This window comes from Palaemon carinicauda, chromosome 2 (assembly GCF_036898095.1).
Source record: "Palaemon carinicauda isolate YSFRI2023 chromosome 2, ASM3689809v2, whole genome shotgun sequence".
Taxonomy (NCBI): Eukaryota; Metazoa; Arthropoda; class Malacostraca; order Decapoda; family Palaemonidae; genus Palaemon; species Palaemon carinicauda.
In genome coordinates, this window is record NC_090726.1 from 180,374,163 (window position 1) to 180,384,162 (window position 10,000).

A 10,000-nucleotide genomic window follows, 5' to 3' on the forward strand; every position below is an offset into this window, starting at 1 on the left:
CAAAGATATTTATTAACATTAGATATACTTTAGAAAAGAATTATACTATCTACAGCATATATTATCTAATCCCAGTAGTTTTCTTTTTTTAAATAAACACACTTCAGAGAGATGTAGTTTTCAATCTTTTTTTTTTATAAGTTTCCTGTGCTTTATGCAAAATATTGCCCGTTGGTTTCATTCTAAAAATTCTTCAAGTTATACCTTGACTCTTGCAGCCTCCTCCTCCTCATAACTGTAACAATCTTTCATTTGCGGAAACAAACACCAACATTGAACCACAAACTCCTTGGGTATTGCTCTTTTGAAAAACACGTTAGCCACAGAAGATAGGATAGCGATCATTTTCAAAGATGGATGCCACTGAATATATAAATATAAAGCGTTCTGTAATAAAATCGCAACTTCTCTTATTTGGATATGCTTGGTGTCGACCCATACATTTTTCTCTATAAGGTAATAATTTATGAATAGAAGGAAGGATTGACGAAAGCTGTGACTCAATAAATCTAAGGTGGCAATGCATAAAGGATTACAGTGTTACAAGTGTCCCCAAAAATTCCACCTTCATTCCAAAATAAGATTACTTCTCAATATTGCTGAAGTAGTCTGTGTTATTTCAAGGCCAAGATAATTAGGTTTACCAGACGTATGGTGCGACAATAGAATAAAAACTCCATTAGAATTTACACCCTTCTATAACTGAATCAGTCTCCCGGTTTTTTCAGGCAAAATGTTTTAGAACTCCGAGAAAACTTAAGCTAAGAAAAATAACTTTTCACAAAATTGGGGAGGTGGAAGGGTTTGTAAAATGGGCACCGAAATAGGACAATGTTTTTAATTGGAACAAACAGAATCAAATGAGGTTATTTTCGGCTTTTTCTTTTACATTTTCTCTTCCTTTGTTTTTGCCCTTTTCTAATAAATTTCCAAGTGAAATCCAAATAATTTTTCAGTTTACCGTGACTTTTTTTCTGGGGGGGAATAATTATTTTTCAATTTATGAAAATAAATTATAGCTTAATGGAATTAATTTGGATTTAATTCATTGCTTGCTAGCAAATGAAAAAGACGGTTTCTGTAAAACGGTTTATATCGTTTTAATGTTCAGGTAATATATTTCGATTCCGTGGACCCAGTTTAGAGAGAAAAAGAAATTAAAAATCCATATATAATTTTCTATGGGGGAGATTATAGCAATATGTTAAAATTGTTGTTGCGGAATTGAGGGATTCTCTTACACTTTTCAATACAAAAACGGAAGTTGTGGGAACAGACACCTGAATTTTTCTGTTACATTGGGAGGTTTCTTTTTTCCTTCCCACTTTGGGACTCTCGGGAGTTCGGTTTCAGTATGCTTTACTCCTTTTGTCAAATAACGATGAATATTTGTTTACTACGACTATTTTCTTCGTTTGTTGAAAGCCAGTTACGATGGCCGGCATTTTTATATTCTCTGGCATATAATTAAAAGTAATTTCCTTCATTGCTAGTTTTATTTTGTATTTAGCCTTTTTTTCTGAAGTAGTTTAGGTATTGTGACCTCCTTGCTGACCATTTCATATAGGCCTACTCTCTTCATTTGCATATTTTTCAATGAACAGTGTAGGCAGTTCAATGACAGAGTTGTTTCCTTTACATTTGCATTCTGGAAGGTGAGAACTGGAAGTCTGGACAAGACCCAAGGGCCGAGGGACTGAGACACCTCTGAATAATAGATATTCAAGAAAGGTGCTGACGACGAACACAATAAGGATTAGGGCACGCAAAGCCAGAAAGCCTTCTGTGGCCATAAAAACTTATAGGTCTGCCTGCTTTGCATTCACTTTGTCCATTTAGCTGGTAAATCTCTTTTTGAGAATAATTCACCTTTGGTCACATTTTTTCTTAATTGATACCTGTAACCTACAGCAGCTAGAAGCAAACGGTAGTCCAGATGTATTAAACCGATATTTGGTAGAAATAAAAATTTCTAAAATCCTTATTCAAAATATCAAAGACAATCATTAGCATTAAATATATTTTAGAACAGGATTATTTTATCTAGAGAATATATCATCTAATCCCATTTGTATTTTTTTCAATCAACACACTTCAGGGAGATATAGTTTTTTATCTTAATCTATAAGCTCCCTGCGTTCTTTTATAAAATATTGCTTGTTGGGTTAATTTAGAAATTCATCAATATATGCCATGACTCTTGCATCCCCCACCTGTTCATCATAACCATCATTATCACATGTTCATAATTATCCTTGTTAATCCTGTTATAGGCATTTGTACATTCAGTTTTAGCTTTAGAGTTCTGTTCGTTCTGTTCTGCATCGGTAATACGAACAAGAACCTAAGATTCGGTTATTCTAGGAATAAGCAAATTTTGCAACAATATGCAATCCATTAAGTATTGATTGTTCCTTAAACTTCTTTGACATTTCATAGTGTTAGAATCTTCAAAATAAATTTGTTCCGTAACCGAAATACAAACCACGCTATTTAGATTGGGTTTACTTTCGGCGTAGCTGAAATTGACGAGCCAATAGATTTTAACGCGGGATATCTACCCCCGCGCTAGTTAGCGGAGGTAGGGGAAGTGGTAGCTTGCTACCCCCCCCCCCCCCCCCCACACACACCGGTGAGTTGTCTCACGTCACTTTTGGCTCGGACGATGTGCAGACGTGTCTTTCTATCGTTCTCGTTGTCGACAGCCTTAATCTTTTTCTTTGCTTTTCCTCAGCTGTGTGCTTGGAAGTTGGCCTCGCCCTTTAGTTATCATCATGCGCAAGTGCCCTGGAATCGCCGGCCGCCCCTGCGGTACCTTCATGTCGGCGGTGGATACCGATCCTCACACCCTTTGCCCGCAGTATCGAGGCCAACGGTGTGACAGGGAAGTAACATGCAGTGATTGTAGGGAGTGCTCTGCCTCACAGTGGGAGAGGTTTACCCGCCAGCATAAAAAGAAGTCCAAGAGAGACAGTTCTCCTTCAGTGGTTGCCTTGAAGGAGGAAGGTTCCCGGGACTCTTCATCCGCCGCCCAAACCTCCTTCGAAGCTCCCACTCGGCCGGCCTCTCGTGAGAGGCCTCCAAGTGGTAGCGCAGATCCTTGTTCTGTTTCCCGATCTCGGGGTGCGGGACAGGGCGTCGCCTACCATAGCGGGGCGGCTCCCCCTCCTCCCCCGGGGGAGTATTTTGATAACGTTGATAACTCTGTGTCTAACGATGATCTTTTTCAGCCTTGGGCTTCCTTGGGGCTTAAGGGCCTGCCCTCCAAGGAAGCCCTGTTTGACCTTATCCAGTTGGGGGCCGCTGTCAAAGTCGCCGGTGATAGCAGAGGTAGACCCTCTGTCTATTGTCGACGTCGTGGTGGCAGAGGCTTCCGACGGGTCTGGTCAAACCTCTGCGGCTCCTGATGTTGCGGACGTTGCTGAAGGCTCTCCTCCCCCTTCTGAACATCCTTCGAAGGGGAAGGTGGGTCCCACGGTCTCTACTGCGGCTACGTCTCCCCCTCGGGGGAGCGCTCTGACTGAGACTCCTCTTCGGAGGACCGACGATCCTGATGACCTCCCTCGTGGTCGCCTTCGCCGTAAGGCTCGTCGTCCTCTTCGTCGCAGGGGCCTCCCGTCTCCCTATAAGGGAGTCAAGAGTCGCCTCTTTGAGTCATCTCCTCCTACGTCCTCTGATGAGGATCCTCCTCCCCGGGAGCAGACTGTAGCAGCCATGTCCTGAGACCTCTCCGGTGATCGTTCGCAATCTCCTATGCCTGCCAGACCTTCCAACTCCTGCGCAGATGGCCAGCAGACTCCTGAACTCGTCAGCCGACGGGCATCGGTCCCTTCGGGGCAAAGGGATGTCTCCCACGGTGTGGGAGCTTCCCTTGCGCGTCAGGGTTCCCCTGTGCGCCCTCCTGCGCGTTCACGCGCAGTAGCGCGTAAGCGCTCTCCATCTTTGCAGTCTCCTGACTCGCCTCGCCAGCGCTCTCCTGTTTGTCAGCGCTCTCCTATTTGTCAGCGCTCTCCTATTTGTCAGCGTTCTCCTGCTCGCCAGCGCTCTCCTGCTCGCCAACGCTCTCCTGATCGCCAGCGTTCTCCTGATGGTTAACACCCTCCTGCTCGCCAGCGCTCTCCTGTGGACAACCTACAACCTCCTGTTCATGTTGCGCGCCCAGAGCTCCAACAGTCACCTGAGCACACAAGATTTCCTGCTCGTCAGCGCGCACCTGCGCATCCAGTTCCTGACACGCGCCCTGCGGGGCCACGCTCACCCATGCGCCCTAGATCTCCGGATCTGGACGCGGGCAAGGATTTAACTCCTCCTCGCCCACACGTTCCTGCTCGTCATTCTTCACCTTCGCAGCAGCGCACACGGTCTCCTGCGCGCACATCCAGAGTTCCTGTGCCCCAAACGCGCCCACGCGCCCACACGCCCACGCGCCCACGCGCCCACGCGCCTTCTCTTCCTGAGCCCGTTCGTGAGCGTTTGCCTTTGCGCGTCGCGCCACTTGTTCCTTCGCAGCAGTCTAGGCGTCGTCTTCCTGCGTGCTAGCGATCTCCAGCGCATCAGCGATCTCCAGCGCATCAGCGATCTCCAGCGCATCAGCAGCGCATCAGCGATCTCCAGCGCATCTGCGATCTCCAGCGCATCTGCGATCTCCAGCGCATCTGCGATCTCCAGCGCATCTGCGATCTCCAGCGCATCAGCGATCTCCAGCTCGTCAGCGATCTCCAGCGCGTCAGCGATCTCCAGCGCGTCAGCGATCTCCAGCGCGTCAGCGATCTCCAGCGCATCAGCGATCTCCAGCGCGTCAGCGATCTCCAGCACGTCAGCGATCTCCAGCACGTCAGCGATCTCCAGCACGTCAGCGATCTCCTGCGCGTCAGCAATCTCCTGCGCGTCAGCGATCTCCTGCGCGTCAGCGATCTCCAGCGCGTCAGCGCTCCTCTGAGCCTCGGCGATCTCCTGAGCGCCCGCGCGATCTATCGCCTGCGCGCAAGCACTCTCCTACACGTCAACGCCACCTGTATCTTGATACCCATAGGTCTCCTGCGACCAGCTCGCCCCCGCGTGTTTGTTCGCCTGCGCGTTCTACGCGCCATCGCTCTCCAACGCGCCATCGCTCTCCAACGCGCCATCGCTCTCCAACGCGCCATCGCTCTCCAACGCGCCATCGCTCTCCAACGCGCCATCGCTCTCCAACGCGCCATCGCTCTCCAACGCGCCATCGCTCTCCAACGCGCCATCGCTCTCCAACGCGCCATCGCTCTCCAACGCGCCATCGCTCTCCAACGCGCCATCGCTCTCCAACGCGCCATCGCTCTCCAACGCGCCATCGCTCTCCAACGCGCCATCGCTCTCCAACGCGCCATCGTGCGCCAGCGTTCACCAATGCGCTATTGTTCGCCAACGCGTCACAGGTCTCCAGGACACCATCGTTCTCCTGCGCCGTACCTTTCTCCTGGCTTTCAGCGATTTCCTGTGCGCCCGCGCATTCCTTCGCCCACGCGCCAACGCGTTCCCGTGCCCACTCGCCAGCTCGCCCACTTGCCAGCTCGCCCACTTGTCAGCTCGCCGCTCGCCAGCTCGCCACTCGCCAGCTCGCCCCCGCGCCAGCTCGCCCCCGCGCCAGCTCGCCCCTGCGCCAGCTCGCCCTCGCGCCAGCTCGCCAGCTCACCCCCGCGCCACCCATTGGAACCTCCCCCGCGCCACCCATTGGAACCTCCCCCGCGCCACCCATTGGAACCTCCCCCGCGCCACCCATTGGAACCTCCCCCGCGCGACCCCTGTTCTCGTCGGGTTCCGCAGCAGGGACGCGTGTTTCCGGGTCGTAGTCAGGATCACCTCCGCGCAAGCGCAAGTCTCTCTCGCAGGAAAAGGAAGAATCGTCGGAGAGGTCAAAGCAACTTTCTTCCCCTTCTTTTTTGCAGGTAGGCCCAGTTGCGTCCACTCCGAAGGGTCAGGAGATCCCCTTTCCTCCAGCGGAAATTACGGACACTGCGTCCGTATCTCGGCAGTCCTGGTTTGGTCCTCTAATGAGAGCGGTAGTGAAGGCTATGAAGCCGGCACTCGCCGATCTGGGACTCAAGCCAAGGACGGCTTTGCCCCGCTGAAGAGAAGGAGAGGAGTGGACTTCGTGGTGACTTCTCCCAGGGAGAAGTTGGTTCCTAAGAGGTCCGCCAGGAAGGCTCCATCCCCTTCGCAGTCGTTTTCTCCTTCTCCTGTGGACGAGGCTTTTCCGTCCTCTGGAGAATACAGCGAGGCGGCGGTCTCTCCCTCGGCACCAAGGGGGGAGTCTCCCCCTCGTGGAGGGGAACCGACTCGCGTGGAAGGTACCTTCCGGACCTCTTTGCTGGAGTCTTTTATCCCGCCCAGGAAGGAACCCGAAGACTCCAAGATGATTCCTAAGTCCTCTTTGCGAATTCGTCAGGAACCAGCAAGACCCCGGGAGAACGTCCACGTGTCTCCCCAGTAAGAGCTTCCGGGGACAGGAGACTTAGCTGCCAGTCCGCAGGGAGGAGAGCAGCACGAGTCTGAGCATGCCTTCTGGCAGGTCTTGAGCCTGATAAGGCAGCTCAACAGGTTCAAGGACCCGGAGATCGCCCCTCGTGAAGGCAAGCACACGGTCCTGGATCAGGTCTATGGAACTCAGAAGCCCCCAAAGGCCAGCGCAGCCCTGCCCTGGTCCCAGTGGGTGAAGAGTGCCAGAGACAGGGTCAACGCTCAGCTCGCAGACCTCGCCTCCTCCAGTCGTTCCTCTGCCGGGAACAGACTCCTCCCACCTCCTCGTTTACAGCAGAGGAGGTATTTTGATATCATGGGGGAGTCTAGCCTCGCTCTTCCCCTCCACCATTCCGTGGAAGACCTTACTAGGGGAGTTCCTCTGGAGAAGCTCTCCGCCTGGAAAGTGACATTCTCGGCGTCGGAGATCCTGAGCCAGGAGAAGGTCGCGAAGTGCACCATGCAAGCCACTTCGTGGCTGGATGTCTGGCTGGGTTCTCTGGGCATCTTATTGCGCTCTGAGGATCTGTCTAAGGAGAGCAATGGGAAGGCCATGGAGACCTTCCTCCTCTCGGGCACTCGCTCCATCGAGTTTTTGGCACACCAGGTTACCAACCTGTGGGCCAACTCGGTGTTGTAGCGTCGTGATGCGGTGACCGAGAAGATCCACCCGAAGGTCCCCACCGTGGATGTCTGCAGGCTCAGACACTCCTCCATCCTTGGGGGAAGTTTGTTTGAGCCCCAGGATATGGAATGCACAGCTGAGGGGTGGAGGAAGTCTAGCCAGGACTCACTCCTCCAAAGGGCCCTGGCATCTCGGCCCTACAAGCCTCCAGCTCCGCAGCAACATCAGCAGCAGCCTCGCAGGACACCGAAGCAGGCGCTGGCAGCTAAGAAAGTGGTGTCTAAGCCCCAGCCCTTTCCTGTCAAGGACAAGAGGAGCCGTAAGTCCTCAAGGGGAGGCAAGACTCCTAGAGGGAGCGGCCGCGGCCGTAAACGTTAGGAGTGGCAGTCCCCCCGCGTGTCAACCTGTGTGGGGGATGCCTTCAAAGTTGCGTGCACAGGTGGCAGCAACATGGAGTCGATTCTTGGACGGTCTCCGTGATCGGCCAAGGTTATCGCGTCCCATTCACGACATCTCAACCTCCCCTGACAGTGAATCCAGTGTCGTTGAGCTCCTATGCCATGGGATCGGCAAAGGGGCTAGCCCTTCGTGCAGAAGTCGAGACCATGCTCAAGAAGGATGCTCTCAAGGAGGTCGTCGACGGCTCCCCAGGCTTCTTCAGTCAACTCTTTCTTGTAAAGAAGGCGTCTGGAGGCTGGAGACCTGTCATCGACCTCTCAGTTCTGAACAAGTTTGTCAAGCAAACTCCATTCAGCATGGAGACCGCGGACACGGTCAGACTTGCGGTGAGACCAAAAGACTTCATGTGCACACTGGATCGGAAGGACGCGTACTTCCAGATCCCAATCCATCCGTCTTCCAGGAAGTACTTGAGATTCAGCCTAGACAGCAAGACCTACCAGTTCAATGTGCTGTGCTTCGGTCTCTCCACTGCACCTCAGGTGTTCACCAGAGTGTTTACCCTGATTTCGTCTTGGGCGCACAAGAACGGCATCCGTCTCCTCCGATATCTGGACGACTGGCTGATCCTGGCAGACTCGGAGTCGACCCTTCTTCGACACCGAGACAGGCTCCTGGGACTTTGCCAAGATCTGGGGATCGTGGTAAATCTCGAAGTCCTCTCTGCAGCCGTCCCAACGACTGGTTTATCTAGGCATGTTATTAGACGCCAATCTCCACAAAGCCTTTCCATCAGACGACAGGATAGCAAGGCTGAGGAGGGTGGCAGAACCCTTCCTCAGGCGGGAAGAGCTTCCAGCCCAATCGTGGTTGCGTCTTTTAGATCACCTAGCCTTCCTGGCCCTTCTTGTCCCGAACGGCCGTCTCAGGATGAGATCCCTGCAATGGCAGCTCAAGTCCTGGTGGAGTCAAGGATCCGATTCCTCGGACTTTCTGGTCCCGATAGGACCCTCGGAACAGGCGGACCTGCGGTGGTGGCTGATCGACGAGAACCTGCGAAAGGGAGTGGATCATCTCGTCCTTCCCCCGGAATCGAAGCTGTTTTCGGACGCGTCAAAAGAAGGGTGGGGAGCCCACATTCTGAACCAGAGGGCCTCAGGCCTTTGGTCAGAATCAGAAAAGTACCTGATGAGCGACAACACCACGGTAGTGGCTTATATTAACAAGCAGGGAGGTACTTTTTCACATCAGCTATCCCATCTTGCAGTAGAGATTCTGAGGTGGACCGAAGTCCACTCGATAACACTATCAGCTCGCTTCATTCCTGGCAAGAGGAATGTGCTCGCCGACAGTCTGAGCAGGACTTCGCAGATAGTGAGTACCGAGTGGTCTTTGGATCCTCAGATAGCCAACAAAGTCCTGACTTTGTGGGGTTCCCCGATGGTGGATCTGTTCGCGACAGCCTTGAATTTCAAGCTGCCCCTGTACTGCTCCCCAGTCCAGGACCCCAAGGCTCTCTCTGGCAAGATGCTTTCCAACAACGGTGGGACAACATCGACGTGTACGCCTTCCCACCGTTCTGTCTGATGAGAGGGGTGCTCAACAGGACCAGACTATCGGTCAACTTGTCTATGACTCTGATAGCTCCGATATGGCATCACGCGGAATGGTTCCCGGACCTTCTGCAGCTCCTGACAGAGCTCCCGAGAGAGCTTCCCCCACGACATGAGCTACTCAGACAGCCACATTGTAACATCTTCCACAAAGCCGTAGCCTCGCTTCGGCTTCACGCCTGGAGACTATCCAGCGTCTCCTCACGGAGAGAGGCTTTTTGCAACAGGTTGAGGAGAGAATGTCTCGTCACCTGCGAAAGTCCTGTGTGGGAGTCTACCAGGCGAAGTGGAGTGTCTTTTGTGGGTGGTGTCGTGGGAGGGGTATCTCTCCACTCGATGCCACTATTCAAGCAATAGCGGAGTTTCTCGTTTATTTGCGGGAGGAAATGGGCCTTTCGGTCTCGGCGGTGAAAGGTTATCGCTCAGCCTTAAGCCTGGCTTTTAGGCTGAAAAGAGTGGACATTTCTTACTCGCTAGAACTCTCTCTACTCATATATAGCTATGAGCTTACCTGCCCTCAGTCGGAAGTGAGACCTCCTCCATGGAACGTGGTTCGTGTTGTCAGGGCTCTTAAGAGACCTCCCTTCGAACCATTACACCAGGCCTCTGATCGCCACCTGACTTGGAAGACTGCTTTCCTACTCGCGTTAGCCTCTGCCAAACGAGTTCGTGAACTTCGTGGTCTCTTGTACGACATCGCCCATTCAAGGGGATGGGGGGAGGTAACGTTCAGGTTCGTCCCTGAGTTTGTTGCCAGGATACAGAACCCTGGAGTGCCGGACCCACGGTTCGACTCTTTCAGGGTCACGAGTCTCCGTTCTGTAACAAGCGACCCAGACCATCTGCTATTATGCCCAGTGAGGAGTCTGAGGCG

The 10,000-nt window shown here is 52.4% G+C and overlaps 1 protein-coding gene across 1 annotated transcript in view; it reads left to right on the plus strand.

Moving 5' to 3' along the window:
• The window catches only part of LOC137621458 (uncharacterized), a 16,088-nt gene extending 9,625 nt beyond the window's left edge, over nt 1–6,463 (plus strand). The window contains exons 2-3 of the mRNA XM_068351780.1: nt 4,114–4,465; nt 5,919–6,463. Of these exons, the coding sequence (XP_068207881.1) occupies nt 4,114–4,465; nt 5,919–6,463 (897 nt within the window). The remainder of the gene's footprint in view (nt 1–4,113; nt 4,466–5,918) is intronic.
• Nucleotides 6,464–10,000: the final 3,537 nt, after the last annotated feature.